Source organism: Salarias fasciatus, chromosome 5, assembly GCF_902148845.1.
Source record: "Salarias fasciatus chromosome 5, fSalaFa1.1, whole genome shotgun sequence".
Taxonomy (NCBI): Eukaryota; Metazoa; Chordata; class Actinopteri; order Blenniiformes; family Blenniidae; genus Salarias; species Salarias fasciatus.
Window position 1 is genome coordinate 1597794 of NC_043749.1, and position 19560 is coordinate 1617353.

Sequence of the window (19560 nt, forward strand, 5' to 3'; positions counted from 1 at the left end):
GGTGGAAATGAGATCAGGCTCCGTATGCTGAGGATCTGGTCTGCCACCCGGTGGGCAACATCTCAGACTGTGGACCTGGGGATGTCAAAGGCCCTCGCTACCACCCGGTAGGAGATTCCACTGGCCAGCCAGAAGAGGAACACCAGGGTGTTCAGGTGCCTCCCCCAGCCCTGGTGATCTCTGGGCCAGAGCAGGTCAGTGAGGGCCGAGATGGTGGTGCGGTGCAGCCGGAAGTCTGGCCGGAGCTCTGAGTGGCCATCAAAGTACATGGCCAACAGGGGAACCTTCCTGTTGACCACACAATACAGTGCCAGTGGTGTCTGGGGGGGGGGGGGGGGGGGGGGGGGGGGGGAAGGTAGGTTAGTTTGTTTTAATGACTAACCTAGAACCACTTTGCAGCTTTAAGCTCCTGAAAATGCAACTTCTCATGGTAGCATTTGTGGGAGTTTAAAGCTGTGCAAAATGGTTCTATTTTCTTGTTTTGTAGGTTATCTTTTGCACTTCAATATTATTATGTCTTTCTTCTGTTGTTGCCTTAATAAAAACTAAAACACAAGGTTGGTGACTTTGCATGTGTTTCTTAAGGGTAAGTGCTTTATTCACAGGTTGAAATCTGGATTTTCAGAGGATTTATTCCTTCCTGTATGTATTCCTGTTACCATAATTATGCAATATAGTTAACACATTAAGTCAGAAAGGATGTTGTCAATGAAAAACCTGTTTTCCCCCTGTATATGGTCATTTAGTTTGCCAGTTTTTTTTTAACAATCAGCTCATATCAAATGGGCTTACAAAAAGTGTTTACATAAGTGGTTTTTGGTAGTTACTGTAAATAGCTGAAATGGGATATGTGCTAGATCAAGTCATACATTGATTCCTATTGATAAATGAGATTAGTTTGCCAAAGCTTAAAAGCAATCAATTAAAAATGAGGACTATAATACCCTTAATTTTCCCCAGCAGATGGCGTGATATTGCAAAAAAGGGAATTAACCTATTTACTTACGCGGTGTCTTGCCGAAGCAATGAGAGCCACTCTCATTCGCCATCTCCTCCTCAAGGCCTCTCTCCTTTGTCTCCTCGCCTTAATTTGTGTCATTTTGGCCAGTAAAAGTTGAATTAAAGAGAACAAAAACACAGAAAAGTTGACGATGGGGGCCATTTCGCCGGTGGATGAGATTCCTGCGGCAGGTGAGTGGCGCGAACATCAAAGAACATAACGTATTAATGTAGTACTTTATAATAATTTCACTGAATTTAATAATATATTTTTATTTATTCCTCAATGATTAGAAACATGACAAGGAAAGTAAAATGCAGTATAGGAGCACATTTAAAATAAAATATTATGTCTTAGCGAGCCTGTGCGTGTGGTTACCATGGTACCGTCCGAGGGTCACGTGATCAGCGCTGAGGGGAAAAAGTAGGGAGCTGAGTGTCCGAATCGCCAACAGATTCAGGGTACTATGTAGTGCACTATGTAGTGAACACTATGTAGTGCACTATGTAGTGATTGAGGGGTTAGGGCATAGGGTGCACATTCGGACACAGCCCTTGAGAATGAATGAGTCCGCCCTTTAAATGGGCCCGGGTGGCACGCGCCGACGAGCAACAGTTCTGCCCCCACACGCTGCCGCGCAGATCAGCGCAACACTAATTTCTCCAGAAGTTCTGCAATCACACTTTTTCTCTCGCTCCCAACTGGTTGGACAGCTGCAGATTTAGCAAGTCTTCCCTGGAAATGTCTTTCCAAATGACTCTTTCTGTTTTTTGACAACTTTTCATTGCAAGGCAAACATGAAAGCATTCCTGCTGCACTGGCAATGAAAGCAAATGATTCAGTCCATTCTTCCTTGAATCCTTTTTTCTCATCAGTTGTCTTTCTCTTTTTACCTTTGGGATCTATGACCCATGACACACCTGCTGGTTGGTTTGCAACAGTCCCCTGCCTGGCACCGTGCAGCACTGAAACGTGTGTCGCAAATCTTCGTTGACAGAAATGTTGAAATTTAATGTTTTTTATACACATTTTGACAGTAATGGAAAATGCTAAAGGAGTCATATTATGCAAAATTCACTTTAAAAAAGTGTCTTTACAGTAATATTGCCTCCCACAGCCTCTGTATGATCCCCCAGAAGTGAAAAATTCAGTCACCTCCCCCTATAGGGTGTTCCTAATAGACGTCACGGTCACGTGACCTTCCACAACAATCGCCATGTTGGAGGGCACACACGGTGTGGTCACACAGCGGTTTCAGGCGGACTGAACAGATTATCCGGTACAGATCATTGCCCATGCATGACTAGAATAGTCCAGACTGACAATGGTGAACTTTTTGCTATTGTGGGATGCGGGCAGACCGCGATGTGGGTCGTTCTTTTTTTTTTTTTTTTTCGGATACCGGCTGTTTTCACGCACCAAGGAGAGCAGACTTGACAAGTCTCACAAAGAAGACGGCTAGCTGGCTAACAACGATTTCAATAGCTGATGTGCAGGAATCAAGCATAAAGAACACGAGAGTCTGTGATCTCCACTTTGTATCTGGTAAGTCAGCATTATTACTTGATGATTTTGTGCAGCATTTGGTCAGAATGACTTTTGTGGGAACCCTGTGCTCTGCACTGTGGCGCAGCCGAACTTATATTAGACTACTGTCTAAAATTCTAGCATACGTTTTGGTGCTGGAGTTAGGATTGACTGTTACTGAGGGTTAGTGCTGCTGTAGAAACAATTTAGAATCAGAGCAACAGATACTTGAGAGCAGCCACTCCAGGGGGGGCCTCAAGTAAATGTGCCCCAAAATAACAAATCAACTTCCAATGTATCATAGAAATTGTTTGGTATTGTAAGGATAGAGTTCAGCATTTCTTAGTCTTCAAGGTTTACAGTAATTCTGTGAGCATGTGTGGACGGGTATAGAATACTATAGCCTTTATTTATCTCACCATGGAGAAATTTACCATTACAGAGGCTCAAAGAACACACAGGGGCAAAACAGTGAGGAAATGTGTAAATAAGGAATACGAATAAATAACGGTGCAAATCTTAATAAGAATGTTAATAGGATAATATAATGATAATATAGATCTAAAAGGAGGAAAAACCTAAATTTAAATAGAACATAAATCTAAAATATATCAGAAGCTATAATATATATATATATATATATATATATATATATATATATATATATATATATATATATATATATACCAGTGGTGGGCCGTCAGGGCCTGCAAGGCCTTCTCTGCTGGCCAAAAAGTATCTGAATTACAGACTGATGTAAATTATATTTTGTCCATAAATAATTAATAAATGATTCCAAACGGTATGTTCCAGTTCCTTTCATAGTTTTCCCGTGGTTCCGCTGCTTCCAGACATGTTTTTTTCATATTAAATCATTTAACCAATCAAATTTCAGGCATCATCTGTTGCTAGGGTCAAAGAAATCTGCCTGAGGCCTTCGCTATCCGTTCCTGATGGCGCAGTAAAGTAAAGTAAAGCGTCAAACAGACAGTTGCATCAACAAATCAGATTTCGAGTTGGCGACTCGGCGCCTTCTAGCTAGCTACACTAACAACAGCATATCCAGGCCTTCCTATTTACATTCACCAAGAGATACAGTAGGGGGCGCTATGCACCTAAGTTGTTGGTCGCCTACCTCAATTATTCCCAAGAAGAAGAAGAAGAAGACGAAGACCTGACGAGAAATAAAACTTACGCCAGAAATACCACAGGGCAGCTGGACTTTCAGCCCTGGCTTTGTGGAACTGAAACTCACGGATAATCTATATGACAGAGCAATTGAACTCTTTTTGAGGAAGGAAATGAGGATGTATTTTGTTTACAAATAATCGGGATTTTGGTGAGTAAAATGTTCCTCTTTTCCTAAATAATATTGCTGTTTTATTAAGTTGTTGATGCTTATTGTATGTGCACAGATGTAGTAGGAGACATGTGCACTTCAGCAAAGGCAGTTATTCTGGCTGCACAAGTATCTATCTGCTGTGCAACAACTCTTTATATACATATCTGCATAATAAGATTTTTTTTTTTTTATCGACATAAAATAGTTATTGAGAGGTGGATTGGTTCAGGCGGATCTGTTCTGAAGGTCTTAGTGTGAAATGCACGGTCCACCACTGTACATATTAGTATATATTATATACTAATATGTACAGTATGTTTTGGTGCAACAGAATGTGTGTATGATGAAGTGGCTATGATTTATTATGGGAGTTCAAAAGTGACCATGATTGCAAGACAGTGTGTCCAGGGTTAATGCTCATATTCTATATGGTAGAGTCTATATGTAAATTGTCGTTAATGTAATGATCTGTTTGTGACACAGATTTTTTTTTTAAATGTCTTTTTTTTTTTTTTTTTATCTTTCCACTTCAGGACATCCATCAGACCTGTCATCCCCAGACACAACTGACTGGTTGCCATTCGTGGATCTGGGCCACAACAAGGTCCCAGCACCACCTCCTGGAGCCCAGGCCCGTGATGAACATGCTCGAAGCCGCAACAAGAGGAGGAAAGACTTACAAGCTGCTGAGAGTTTGGCGGCTTTACAGGACATGTCATGAAGTGACTGTGCGACCGGTGGTTGTGAACCGATGGAGGTGCAGACCGACATGCTGCAGCCAGAAGAGGATGAAGACAAAATTGTGCACCTGTGCTGTGCACTGACAAACATCGGTGACACCGTTGTGCCTTTTGACTGAACTGTAAATGTTTCTGTGCAGTATTAAAGAATATCTGTATTCTTTTAAATGACAACTTAGGACTTCATTAGGACTTCGCTTTTTACGTTTTGTCATAACATGTTTCACATGACTTGTATCTGAACTGCCAAATAAATATATGCCCTTCCGTGTAGTCGGTTACCAATTGAATGATAAACAAAGAAACAATTCCACTTAAAAACAGCTTTATGTGGTATCAGCATGCCTGCAGATTCACGGATAATTAAGAGGTAAGAACCTATTACATTGAACACATATATTGTAGGTTCCTGAATAATGAAGCCCAAGCTTGACGCTCCTATCTCCTCCTGAAATCCACACATGAAATACAAAAAACTCCACAGAATCCTCTCCATTCACTCAAACTGTTAAACTTCAAAGTTGTGTGACAAAACATAACGTCTAGAGAAATAAATAAAATAACAAAAGTAATATCCAGAGATACAAAGAAAAAGAGAGAGGTAAAAAAAAAAAAAAAAAAAAACTGTGGCTCCACTCCACTTGCCCAACTGTCTGTCTGATGCAGGACAGCCACACCCAAAACAAACTTTTTTTTTTAACAGGCAATTAAATATGTGTGACAGTTCGTGGCTACAGGTAAACGTTGCTCCAATTCACTGACACTTCGATACACCACAGTTGCCAGTCAGGTGGATTATGGGACATTTATTGCACAGTCACCAGTCCTCTTTCTGCAACGCAGCACATGGCACAGCAATGGTTTGTGATTAGCAGCACGCAGTCTCGGGACAATCACAATGGCGTCGTCGTCCTCTGTGCGTCCCAAAATTACAAAATAAAACACACAATCTTTTTATAAAACACAGGCATGAATGAAACATGGAAACAAAACAAACTGAGTCCATAAACTATGTGTAACCGTATACTGTACATTTTCTTTACAAAAACAGGCCTATCTTCTTCTTCTTCCAATAAATGACATGGGAAATTTTCCTGATACTGACCAGGAATCAAGTGAAGAACTATCAGTGAGCTTTTCTACTGAAGAAATAGAACTCAGATCATATACACAGTAAAACTTCTGCAAAGTAACACAACATAATACCAACTTTCAAAGTACATGACATACATAAACACATTACCTGCAACACAGCACATGGCACAGCAATGGTTTGTGATTAGCAGCACGCAGTCTCGGGACAATCTGATCAACATATGAAACACGAGTTAGCATCTGAGCTAGTTTAGCATTTAATAACAATCTCTAGAAAACGTTCTCCAACAGAACAACCCACAACATGGCAAAGTGTCAGCACAAAACAGTCAGGAACCCAATACACAGCAGAGCATAACATAATACAGTCTGAAACACTTTACAACTTTATAATTATCCCGGACCATGCTAAAAGACGTCTTACCACAATGGCGTCGTCGTCCTCTATGCAGCTGACACAACAACCGCTGCGCCACTAGATGGCAGTGTTACACCTTTTTTCCATAATTTACAACACACCATTCTCACACCGTTACATATGCAAACTTCCAGAAAACCTCAGTTTACTCCATAACATCCAATATACCTTATCCATATGGATTTTTAACCTCAACTTATTTATACACATAATTTCAAAAGTAATTAACCACAACATGAACTGTACCTAATCATCTGTGAATATTTTAACCTGTAATTACAGGTTAAATGCTTATTTGTGTTTTAGTTGTGAATTGATTATTTAAATAATCACTTCACATCCAAAACACAAATAAGCATTTAAATATGAAATGGCAATTTTCACACTGATAAACTCAAACTGTATTTAAGCTCCTATATGTTGGTATGTATTTTGTCACAATCACCTCAGAATATGTAAAATGTTTCAGCAAGCTGAGTAGACATGAATACACACCTCCAGCATTTATATAAAAACAAACAAGAAAAAGCCAGATAACTTCAAAGTAACACATACAGATCAATTATTACCACAACTTGACTCACATGTCACATCAGACTTCAGTAACAACTCTAGCAGGTGTGAAGCAACTGAGGAGCTGTTTTTAACGACTCTTTTTCCTGCTCCCTCTGCATTCTGGACAGAACCCAGAACCCTGCACACCCTTTGGGTTTTCCTTGATGTTCACACAGTCGAAATAGAACCTCTGCATTTTGCAGTTTTCGTTGTCACAGCATGCAGACGGTTTAGCGTGTAGACCAGGTAATTAACGATGTCGAAGTAGCTGATGTCAGCCCATTTATCCTCGTTCTAGGTGAATTCCGTGCTTGCGATCAAGTATGGGTCAATAGTCAATCCCCTTCCACTTTTCACGATACAGAATCCTGTTTTTTTTCGCTCAAAAGTCCGCAGTAATCCACCACCGTCTCATGTGTTTATATCTCCGTGTATGCCTATGCTCTCCAACATGGCGCCCAAAACTGTTGCTCAGCAACCGATGATGTCATTGGGAACACCCTATTGTGCACTCCACTTTTAAGAAAATATACACTCAAACACGCGGTTCTGAAATCTTCCTCTTTCTGACGTCCGGAAGAGGAACACCACTCCCCCCCAGAAGAGGATCCAGCCTTTGTCCGGCCCCCGGATAGGTCACTCTTTTCGGCTGTATTTTCTCATCCATCGCCAGTGTTATCACAAAATCAGCTCATCCAACGTCTTCAGGTGGGTCAGCTGACGAGCTGACAGTTTTCGCTAACTTAACCACAATTAGCTCGGATGGGAACGTAGCGGAGCTCCTCTCCCCAGCAGAGAGGCACTTTGGCTCGGTCTCGGCTGTCATAGCGCCCGGGTGTCTGACTACCAGGAGCCGAGTTGTGGCTGATTGGGTAAACGGCCCAGAGCTGCTCCACGGAAGCTCCGCAAGTCCCGAAGCCAGCGGAGACACGCGGCTCGCGCGCGGCCGCTGGGCCGCTCCTCTCCTCGCCGGGACGCTCCGAAGCTCCGGAGCCCAGTGGAGGCGCACTGCGCACAGGGCACAAAGTCAACACACACCGGCAGCGCCGTCCGGATGAAGAGGGCTGCTCCTCTGAGAGGCTCTCTGCTCTCGATATCACACCAACAACACGTGATATAAACAGAAAAAAAAAAAAAACAAAAAAAAACACACACCTCATTTCGCTTCTGCAAGGTCGCTCTGCTCGTCCAGCCACATTGATCTGTAATTTATACTTCCAGCAAGGATGAGTGCATGGTTTATGTTTTGATCTCAAATGAGAGCTTTTCTTTATCCAATAGTTCCTTTTGTTTGGTTTATTCTGTATAAAAACGGTCATTTCCGCGTTTCTTACTGTCCGGGACCCTGTTGAGCTGATTCCTGTGCCCAGGCCCGCTGACAGCTTTTCCTGGGCCCGGGACAACTTACTGTTGATTGAGCCCACTCCCGACTGTCGACGGGGGGGGGGGGGGGGGGGGGGGGGGGCGAGTGACCGGACGGGAGCAGAACGTTGCAGCATGCAGAGCGCTATGGTGCGGCGCACAGGGAACGTTACAGCGCATGGAGCGCTGCGCGGAGCAGCACGGAACAGCACGGTGCCTGCATGCTGCGTCAGGAGCCGTGAGTAGGGTGCTGGATGGGCCCCCCCAACTTTAATTCTGGGCCCCCCCCCCAACCCTGGCCCCGGGACAACAGACCCGTTTGTCCCCCCCTGTCGGCAGGCCTGCTTGTGCCTCCTGAGGCAGCGTAATACCAACATATAGGAAAAAAATTGTCCGTGAGGTCGTGCATTGTGTTTTATTTTGAAACTTCCAGTGTAACTTCCTGTAAGGTGCTTTCTCAACGACAATGAATTTATGACGTGGGCGTGGCCAGATGCGTTCAAGTTCATCATGGAAAATAGGCTGTCAAAAACAGGCTGTTCTGAAGAAGGCTCCTCAGAGCCACTTTTTAGACCACTCAAACTCCGAACATAGGACAAATTTGGGGCAAACAAACTTATATACTATGCTTTTAGGTGTCTGTAACCTATATGACGTGACTGAAAAATAGCATAATAGGTCCACTTTAAGGATGTTTGCCCTCCTACAGAAATCACATTAAAACAAAAAAAATATATTTATTCCCCCACCATCTTTTTCCAATTTCATGCATTTTTGAAAAAGCTCCGAAGCGCCACAAGGAGGGTGCTAAAGAGCCGCGGGTTGCTGACCCCGCCCTCGAGCTCGTCTCTGTGTCTGTCCCCTGTCATTCAATCCACCTTGCACCCAGCCCCAACAGTTCCCTCAGGGGGTGATGAGTTTGCCGGAGGTCGGGCTCATGTCATCCCTTCAGTCTGAGCCCAGTCCGGCCCTGTGGGCAAAGGCCCGGCCACCAGGTGTTCACAACCGTTGATTTTAGATAAAAGACAAATGAAACTTATGTAACGTCCCCGATGGTGTTCTGAAATCCCGTGTTGAGGATTTGAGCAGGACGTCTCCATACTGACAGCATGTGAAACCAGATGTAAATGTGATTGGTCCAGCCCGTCATGTGACGGCATCACATGGACGGAGGAGGCGCTGTGATAGGGTTATTTATGCAAAACTTCAACTCAGAAAGTAAAATCAACAGATGATTTATATGAAAGTCTGGTGGAGCCAACGCGGTTGTGGAAACTAGTGAACGAGACCAGAACATGTTCTGAAACCGGGTGCTTTATATGTCTATTTGCACTCTGAAAATCAGCATTTTGATTGGGTTCCAATGAGACTCGGGCTCTTTTTGAAACCAACATCATCGCTCCCTGCTAGAATTTCATTGGTATAACAGTTTTTCTGCATTTCCACATCATCTTCACTTTGTACCAGTGGAGGCCCCAACCCCGGACCTGGCTCCAGGGTGGGGCCCCAGCTGCTCCATACCGGGCGACGTCATGATCCTTGTTTTAATTTTTCTCATTGGGGTTTTTGATCTGCTCTTAGTCTGGCCCGTCATCAGGACCTGTTTGCTCTGGGAGACTCTACCAGGGGCATCAAGCCCCCCGACAAGATAGCTCCTGGGATCATGCAGGCACTCAAACTCTCCCATCACTTTAAGGTAGCTTTTCAGGGGGAGGCAGATGAACGTAATCAGGGATAAAATTCATTCAGAGCAACGTATCAAAATTTGAATATATTAACAGTAAATTTTGGTTTTCACATTAGCTGCTGTGCAAATTATGAAGGTTGTGAAATGTGAATGAAACAAAACAGTGTCAGAGCTGCTACAGAACACTTTAATTAACTTTTATTAAAACTCAACACATTTGAACAATACAGGTTACACCAGCAGAACCTTCAGTCTTTTAATGTGCAACCTGTGAAATGCAAATATTTCACATCGATGAAGAGGACGTCACACAATGCAGTTTAGTTTTCTCTGAACGTAGTTTTGTGGAGACGGGGTTGTAATCTTTACTGCATGGTATTCTTGATGTGGAGCTTTAAACAACATGGAACAATCAATCAATCAATCAATCAATCAATCAATCAATCAATCAATCAAACTTTACTTATGAAGCATTTTTCATATTAAAGAAACACAACACAAAGCGCTATGCAGCATTTAAAACCAAAATCAGGATATGATAAATAAAAACACAGCCACACCTTCACCACACACAAATGTGTACACACACACACACACAAACACACACGCACAGTCTTGAATTTCTATCCTTGTGGGGACCGTCCATTGACTCCCATTCATGTCTAGCCCCTAACTCTGACCCTAACCCTAACCCACACCACAACAAAGCCTAACCCGAAACAAATGTTTTTGCACTTTTACTTTTTTCAGTAACAACATTTTTGTTATTAGAGATTATTACTGTGTGTTTGTTGGCATTGTCAAACTTGTTGCAGTCAAAACAATGTTAAATCTCTCAGTGAAACTTTGTATTGATTCAGATTCTTTTCTCATGTTTCATCTTCATGATGTGGTAAAAGTGAGTTTTAAGGAGCTTTTTGACGGAAGGTTCTTGTTCTATCAGCCTGATCTTCACAGCAGGTTTTACGAAAGTGGAAAAACTTTTTCGAGATCACAACTGGATACTAAATTAATCAATGTAGAGATGGACTAGTACTTGAGGAAATATGACATCTGATGTTGTAAAGATGGAGAAACGAGTTTAAGTTAAAGATGACAGTGAGATTTCTGACTGATAGTTTGATGTTTGTGTCAGGGAGGACAGAGGCTTTGTCTATGGGGGTGGTGGGATTTGAGGGACCAAACAGGAGGATTTCAGATTTGGATTTCTTGAATGGGAGAACATTTGGGTCATCCAGCTCAATGATACGGGTGCCTTTATCCAAAAATGCTTTGAAAAAAGAAAAGCAACTTGCAACACATGCTGGTCTGTACACTGTGTGTGCGCCGGGCGGTGTTCAGTGAAGTGTATCAGTGAGCAACAGTCAGTTCAGTTTCTGTTCAGTCTGACTGAGGGAGGTTTTTGTACGACGGTTTTTCACTGTGTGAACACAGCTTGACTGTTGATAGAATGAAAACTCTGACAGTAATAAACTGCAGCATCTTCAGCTTGAACTCCACTGATGGTCAGAGAGAAGTCAGAGTTTGATCCACTGCCTGTAAAACGACCTGGAATCCCTGAATCTCGAGTGCTGGCATAGTAAATGAGCCTTTTAGGAGGTTGTCCATCTTTCTGTTGGTACCAGGCTAAACAGTGTGAACTGCCAGAAACATAGACATTCTGACTGGTCCTACATGTGATGGTGACGGTTTGTCCCACAGCAGAGCTGACTGCTGCAGACTGAGTCACTGTGACCTGGCCTCTGGACTCTGAGGAGACACAGACAGAAAGAGAAAGCAGCCTCATGGTTTTGTGGGCTTCATTTCAGAGGGACGGATGTTCATAGAGGAGAGGAGTTGGATTCTCTGGACTTTACCTGTGAAGCAGCAGCAGAGGAGAGTCCAGATGAGGACGCAGATCACACTCATGTTTGTGATGAGGAGGATTTCTCTGTCTTCTGTTGTCCTGAAGGACAGCTGTCAGTCATCCAGTCTTCAAGTGTCAGGACTATAAACTCTCCCAGAGCACTGGAGCATGGTGCTGCTGATGCAAAGTGGCTCTCTATGGAAATGCTCTGACTGACTCCAACAGGGACTTGGATCACTTTAATCAATCATTGTCAATTTACAGTCAAACTTTTGTAGGAATATTAATTAGATTGGTTTTCTATTTTGATAAATATAATATTAAAATCACGACGTCTTCTAATAATTTCAAATTTCTATTGAAAAACATTCGAATAAAATAATTTTAAAAAATAGAAAAAACATTTTAATATTCTGTCTAAATATACATACAAAATTGCATATAGTCAGTCAAAGAATTGGTCTGTTGAGTTTCAATCTGTAAGTAAAATTAGTTTTGCAGAGTTTGTTTCACAGTCAGAGAGTGGTGTCTCTCTACAGTCAGAGGTTTTTGTACAGCGGCTCAATGAGTTTGTATCACTGTGGTACACGTTCGGTGGAGGAACCAGACTGGATGTTGGAAGTAAGTTGATTCTACTTTTAATACTGACAGATAAACATTTCAAATGTGGACATTAAACCTTGTTTTGAATGATTTGACATGAGAAAGACATGTTTTTTCATTATAATTATTTTACTGATCAAGTTTGAATCGTCCCTGATTTCATGTGCTGCAGCTCAGATCTGTTCTGTTTTAATTTTATCCCCAGGGAAACATGTTATTTTGAAGTTTGTCATGGATTAAATGTCATCAAGATGATCTGTCACAAAAACATAAATTGTGACTCTTTAAATGTGCTCAGTCAGAGACTGATGGCTGTGTAACACACTGTTTTAACTCTACCAGTCTCACGTTGAATGTGTTTTCAGACTGACCTGTGTATTTATTGACAGTTTTGGTGCACTGGTCTGTCTTTGGACTGAGTTTTAGTTTACATGTCCACTGTTTGAAATGTGTTTGTGTTGTAATGTGTGCAGGCTTTATTCTTCTGGTTTTATTTAGAGTCTCTTCATCAAAGCTGGATTTATTCTTGGTGCTTTCCAATGTGTCTGCATTCTCTTTTTGTTATTAATTTAAGACTCAAGCTATTTTACTGTTAAATACATAAATATGTTTTAAAATTGTAAAAATGAATGAATTGTTTTTCTGCCAACTTTTCCTGTAAATATTTGAAAACATAATTTTGTTTTGAAGCTCATGTTGTTAAAGTTTCCTGTCATAAGTTATAAAGTGTAACTTTCTGATAACATTGATGCAAATCTTTGCCAGTAAAGGTTGAGACATGTGCTTGTGTTCCTTCCAGTGTAGTTTGAGGTGTTTCAGGTCAAACTGTTGGATGATTCTCTCTGTGCTGATGTGCATGAGAGGCTTCTTAAAGGGAAGTGAAACAATGTGTGAGTGAGTGACTGCTGGAGCAGAAAAAGCTTCTGGCAGCAACTTGTTGAAGGACAAAATGATGTGTGTCCCACTGAAGCTGTCCAGGTGTGTGCTGTTTGATTGACAGCTGGCTGCTCCCTGTCCTCTAATCTGATTGGTGTCTCCTAGGTGACAGGCCCCCCACCCTGACGGTGCTGCCCCCCTCCAGAGAGGAGCTGCAGCAGGGGAAGGCCACGCTCATGTGCCTGGCCAACAAGGGCTTCCCCTCAGGCTGGAGTCTGAGCTGGAAGGTGGAGGACAGCAGCAGCAGCAGCAGCTGGGAGGAGAGCAGGAGCCCCGGGGTGCTGCAGAAGGACGGCCTCTACAGCTGGAGCAGCACCCTGAGGCTCCCTGCAGACCAGTGGAGGAAGGTGGGCTCTGTGACCTGTGAGGCCACCCAGGGCTCCCAGACTCCCCTCAGAGAGACACTGAGGAGAGACCAGTGTTCCCAGTCCTGACCGGACTCACTGGGACTCTCACACTGCTTTGACTCTCACACTCATCTCACCTCTGTCATTCACTCTCTTTCACTTTCTTCTATCATCAAACCAAACTCTCTTCATCAATATTCATCTTCTTACATCATGATTTTCTTTCAGCTTTGACAAAATAAACACTCTTTTCATGTCAACTCTTTGGTCTTGGATGGGTTTTGTCCACAATCAAATCATCATAACACCTTGTTTGGAACAGAAATGTCACTTGATAGATATTCTCAGTGTTCCACCTCTTGTTGTTGAATTTCTTTCATATCAAACAGACTCGAAACACACAGTCAGTCAGAGGAAACTGTGTCCTTCATACATGAAGAAGAAATGTGCCTCACTTTTCTTGAAGTAATCTCAGCAAAATTTTCGGTGTCAAATTCTTTTCTCTGAAGTGTGAACAAAACTCCAGGTGGAGATTATTCAGGATATCAATAATAATTTTTGTAAAGTACAATCAAGCATGCTCTTCAACGTATACTGGAGAATCCTCAGAACCAATCAGAATTGTATGGTTCCGACTCGTAATTGGGCAGTCATAATGTCAATCAATGTGGGACTGCTTTTGCGTGAAGACATATCATGTCGAGTCGCCGCCTTTATGCCCGCTCTGGTTTCGAGCCGCGCATGCACAGAGCATTGTTTAGGAAGTGACATGCAGCGGGAGCGACATGCAGAAGCAGAAGCTGTCAGAATTAAAGCCTGCTGCACACTGCAGGATTACTGGGTGGAATTTTGTCCCGATCTTCTCCTCCTGATCAAAGCCAGCGAAGGCCTGATAGTTGGGAGTGTGCAAATTTGATCAGATCCAATGTGCCTGTGGTGAGCAATCTGTCTGGTGTGATTCTTTCCAGTTGGAGCTGCTCGGGAGGTATTGGAAGTGGAGATCGTGCTGGAGACATGAATATATGTCAGTGAAATATATTCACTCTGCAGGTACTACTTCAAAAATTACAATATCCTGTGAAACTCAACTTTAAAGGTAAAATGTATATATTACATAGACAATTAGTATGCAAATCAACATATTTCAAGCTTGTATTTGTTTTGATTTTGCTGATTAGAACTTGCAGCTTCCGAAACCCTCAAATTGAAAAAGTCTTTGATTGAAATCAATGAAAAAAAGGATTTTAAATACAACAAGGTCAGGCCTCTGAATGTAAAATCTTGCATCTGTACTTAGTACTTAGTTGGGGCCACTTTTGCAGGAATGACTGCCTCAATCCGGCGTGGCATGGCTGCTCCCAGCTTGCTGCATATCTCAGGTGTTGTGGAAGACCAACATGCTTCAATCAAAGCTCTGAGCTCTTCTTTACTGTTTGGTGTCTCTTTCCGTTCGGCTTTCTCTTGGCAATGCTCCATGGATTTATTATGGGGTTCAGGTCAGGTGAGTTTGTGGGCCAATCACGCACAGTAGAAGACTGGACTTCATGAATCTTCTATTTTACGCCTCTCTGGTTCTGTTTGTTGCCAAAAGAGATGCAAAACTTGCTCCCATCATGAAATCATCCCTCCGGCTTGTACACCATTTTCTTCCACACTTCTGACTTCCACTAAACTGTCTATTAATGTGCTTTGACACAGCAGTCTGAGAACACCCAGCATCTTTTGCTGTCACTTGGAGGAGAGATGTAGATATGAATGCATGAACTGAGAGAATGAGCTCATCCCGTTAATTATTAATAGTGGAGATGAATGTAAACATAGGAATGAAGGAATGAAAGTCTCTGAATCAGGGAAGATTGGAAACATCCTGTAGTGTGAACCAGGCTTCAGACACAACAGGTCAAAACTGGAAACACTTTTACCACTGAACTGCACACTACGAGAGCTGCTGGGAAACAGCATCAGCTGTTCAGAATGGATGTCAGAGGACCAGGGGGACATGTTGGAAGAAGAGGACGTGAATGTGCACGACCCAGACCACAACCAGAACCAGAACCTGGACCTGGCCCCTGCACCCGGTCCTGGACCACGGCCCAGACAAAGATCAAGGCCAAGACCAAGATGGAGACAAAGACCCACGCAAATGAATACAATTCCAGGTGAAATTTGTGCCACTGTCACTGAAACTGTATTGTGGTTTTTCTGCTGCCATATTCTCCCTTTCTGAGTCCTCCTGCTGCTCCCCTTGACTTTTAATCAAGCCTCAAAAAAGTTATTGGGTTTCAAATGGACATTTATTGCTGAACAGTCTTAAACATGCTTGAACAAACTGCTTAACTCAAGAGGAATGAAGGTGACTCATGACTTCTTCAAGAAAAGACATTTTTTTGTCTTTCAGTAAACTTCCTCCACCCCGTCTCTTGTAGACAATGTACGCACAGCTCCACTTGTGACTCTTAATGTGTGTCCAATTAATCTTGTCCCCAAGCGACAATGCAGATAACAAGTTCCTCTCTTATTTCACAGTTGTTGTTTTTTTTTTAAATAAAACTATCACTACATGAAATTGCTATGATGAATATTTATAATGTATTCACACTGTTTGAAACTGAACAATTAAGTGATGAACAAAAAGTATAAGATGTCTGTGACGGCAGCGACACCTACAGAAGAGTTCTTCTCCACATGGAGGTGGAAGGTATCTGAGCAGCCTCCACACTGGGGAAATCTCTTCCAATCAGTGGTCCAGCCGTGTGGAGATGTTTCTGCTGATGCATGTCAGGGCTGGATCACACACCAGGTCTTTCCCTCCACCTGCCTGGGCAGAGAAAACAGCCTGATGAGGACCTACAATACAGTACAATACAGTGATGTATTTTTTTTTTTTTTATCTAACATTATTTTTATTTGGTACTGTCGTCAGGCACTGCAATGGCCCCCTCTGATTCATTTATGGGATACATTTGTGTTTAATTTGTCATTTTTCAGGACTGCATATATTTTTATACTTCATGTGAAATCCCAGAGAGAGAAGAGTGTTTTTATTGTGCAGTGCAGTCTCTTACTGCTGCTTTGTCTGTGCTGATTTTAATAAACTGAAAATTTTGACAATAAATTGGCTTTTGACACAAGCGTGCAATGCTTTGCAAACTGTGTCCTAATTAAGCAAATAGGGTGCCGTGTTGAGGGAAATGTGTGCTATTTTTCAGGAACAGTATGTTATCAATCGGTCATCAAACAATTGATCAATTCATTTTCCAAGCCATTTGTCTTTTTCAGGGTCACGGGGAACTGGAGTCAATCCCAGCTACTTTGGACAAAGGAGGGGTCCACCCTGGACAGTTCGCTAGTCTGTCACAGGACTGACACGGAGTGACAGACACCATTCACACCTCGGGACAATTTAGGGTCATCAATAAACCTGACATGCATGATTCTGGACCGTGGGAGGAAGCCGGAGGGAACCCACACACAGGGAGAACTCGCAAACTCCACACAGAACGGCCCCGGCTGGGATTTGAACTTTCTTGCTGTGAGGCAAGAGCACTAATCACTGTTCCACTGCAGCCTACTTAGCTTTTTTTGGGGGGGGTTGTTTTTAGTTTAGGTGAACCTGGCCAGCCCTGAAATTTTCCTGTGTTCATACCCCATTAAACATTTTAATTGTTCTTATCTTTGTACAGGACGTTGCTCAGGACTAACCTCATTTCTGTAGTACAAACAAAAGACTTGCAATTGTATTTGTTGTACTTTATCACGTTTTTACCATACAACATCATACAAATATACTGTTAGAAACCATCTAGACTGTACAGGATAAACGTTTTGGGTGATGATTTATATTGGAAATGCAAAAAAGAAACTGGAACTTTCCTTCACTGTCTGTGAAAATCTGTTATGATCAGACCTTTCTGGACTCAGGCTCTGGATATCTTAAATGGCTCAGACTTAGTGACTGGCTCAGATCAGAGATCTCCTTGAATCCAAAGCTCTGCTTCCTGGGGGACAAATCTCTGCTATCCCATACAACCAGGTGAAACTTTTCAGTCATTTCATAGAAACAACAGCAGCATGTTGAGTCATCCTGAGACATTGGAAGCCATCAGAAATTCCACAGGTCAAAGAACAGGTTTGTGCAATGACCAAAACAGCATCCTACGAATGTGTGCTGAACAGATTAAGTGACGACAGAGGGGAAGGGGAATCCCCTTGAGACAGATTTTGGGACTAAATAAAAGTGGATAACAGCCCTTGCTAAGATTCAGTTTCTTCATTTATTATTTTTTTTATTTGCCTTTTGATGCCTTTTGCAGATGTGTTGGGTCTGTGACTGAAGCTGCTAAGATGTGTGCTGCTTGTTCCTGTAAGCAGAGACATGTTGAGTTTGTTGTGTGCTGTGAATTTGAAAAGTCACCAAAAGAACATGAGAACTATGAGGATCAGACATGGAGTCATTCAGACAAGAGTCAGAGCTGGTGGTGCAGGTGGTGGAGACAATGCAGTCAAAGAGCCTGAAAGAGAGAAAGCATGAGACCTCAAAATAAAACAGAAAAGACAGAATATGTGTTCTTTGACAGAATGGAGTAAAAGTTTAAGTGAACTGTGACATGAAAACATCATAATCAGCTCCAAAGTCATCTGGTCCTCAGTGGATGATCAGGTCAAGGAGCAGTAATATCAATCCCTCACAAGACATAAACCACTACAGGGTGGTTTGTAACCCCAATTTCTGACGCACGCGAAAGCGCCACGCTGTTGAATCGTACTGCGCAGCACTAAGAACCCATTCTCTTCTATCAGATAATTTCTACTGCAGGCGCTGCGGAGCACCAGCGCCACGTCCCTGAAGTGCTGTCACGTGACGGTGCTGGAGATTCGCTTCAGGTCTATCGACCTTTTTCACAAAAACCAGAAATACGTAATCACTGGGGAACTTTTCTTCCGGTCAAGTGTCAAATCCATCCACTTTCTTCGACATGGATCGCGTTTTCAGTACATGTCTCCAACATTTGTCCAGCATTTCCTTCGCTGATATGGAAAGGATCGTGGAAGAGAAGTCAGTGACGAAAAAGTCAAAAGATAAAGAAAGGATACAACTTTTTCCACGGCAACGTCATAGAAAAATACGAAGGTAAGCAGAGAGTTAGCATGTTAGCTTAAGTGCGACTGAACCCTAGCGACTGTACTTAGACATACTTTTTCATGTGTAGATCGTGATAAGTGTATTCAAACATTTAAGTTTCATTTGCAACATGACGACAACCGCTTGTTGTCCTTATGCCTGTTTAAGTGAACGTCTTTTAGATATTATATTAGACGAATGCTATCACTGATTAGCCCAACAGCTTTCTCTGCTAAACTTAAACTGTGAGGGCTCTCGATACTTTAAAATCAGAATCTGGTGGAATTATTCCATAAGCTCCTCCCAAACAGGAAGGAGCACCAGGAAGGAGGTGGGCCTTTCCAATTTCTACATATGACTTTCTGGCAGAGGTGTGAACACATCCTTCAAATCTCATCTGATTTGGAACAAATTTGACCAAATGATGATCCCAGAGAAAACACACACACAAAGAGAGAACATGCAAACTTGCAGACCCGATGTTGTCCATTAAAAGTGAGTCAGTGAGACTTCATAGTTTCTCCCCCAGACTGTGGAGGACAGAGCAGACTGTGTCACATTCACATGTTGAGGACCTTGACACAGAATCTGTCTCCTTGTCTTCTGTCAGTGGAACTGGAAAAGTTGTTCTGGTTCTGTCCAGTGCTGAATTCATTGATGAGGCTGGTTCCTGCCAGCTTCTTACCTCTCACCTCTGCCATGGACATATTGTTTCCATGAACATTCCAGCTCACTACAGATGCTGTTTTTCCTGGAGTTCTTGGATTCAGACGAGCTGTAAACCCTCACACACTACTGGACTCTGTACTCTCTGATCAACTGGCCTTCATTACCCACACACACTTCTACACTGGTAGATCTTCATTTACAAATCCATACTCTGTCTGCTGCCATCATGTTTATCTTCCCACATGCTCATCTGACTGAACAGTCATGGCCTCCAGTCCCTGGACTTTATTACCTTCAGCATTCCCTCAGTC

The 19560-nt window shown here is 42.6% G+C and overlaps 1 protein-coding gene across 1 annotated transcript; it reads left to right on the forward strand.

The window, feature by feature from the left end:
- Positions 1-1151: 1151 nt before the first annotated feature.
- On the forward strand, positions 1152-13712 carry LOC115387950 (uncharacterized). Its single transcript, XM_030090860.1, has 5 exons — positions 1152-1191; positions 9507-9537; positions 9621-9735; positions 11968-12193; positions 13217-13712. The coding sequence occupies exons 1-5, from the start codon at positions 1152-1154 to the stop codon at positions 13543-13545; spliced, it is 741 nt and encodes a 246-aa protein (XP_029946720.1). The 3' UTR covers positions 13546-13712.
- The last annotated feature ends 5848 nt before the right edge of the window (positions 13713-19560 follow it).

Excerpts from the sequence above, each read along its gene's own strand:
- LOC115387950 (XM_030090860.1), top strand. The coding sequence starts at position 1,152 with ATGGGGGCCATTTCGCCGGTGGATGAGATTCCTGCGGCAG. Across the intron at positions 9,736-11,967 it reads AACTCTCCCATCACTTTAAG|AAAAAACATTTTAATATTCT; the intron begins GTAGCTTTTCAG and ends TTTAAAAAATAG. Across the intron at positions 12,194-13,216 it reads AACCAGACTGGATGTTGGAA|GTGACAGGCCCCCCACCCTG; the intron begins GTAAGTTGATTC and ends GGTGTCTCCTAG.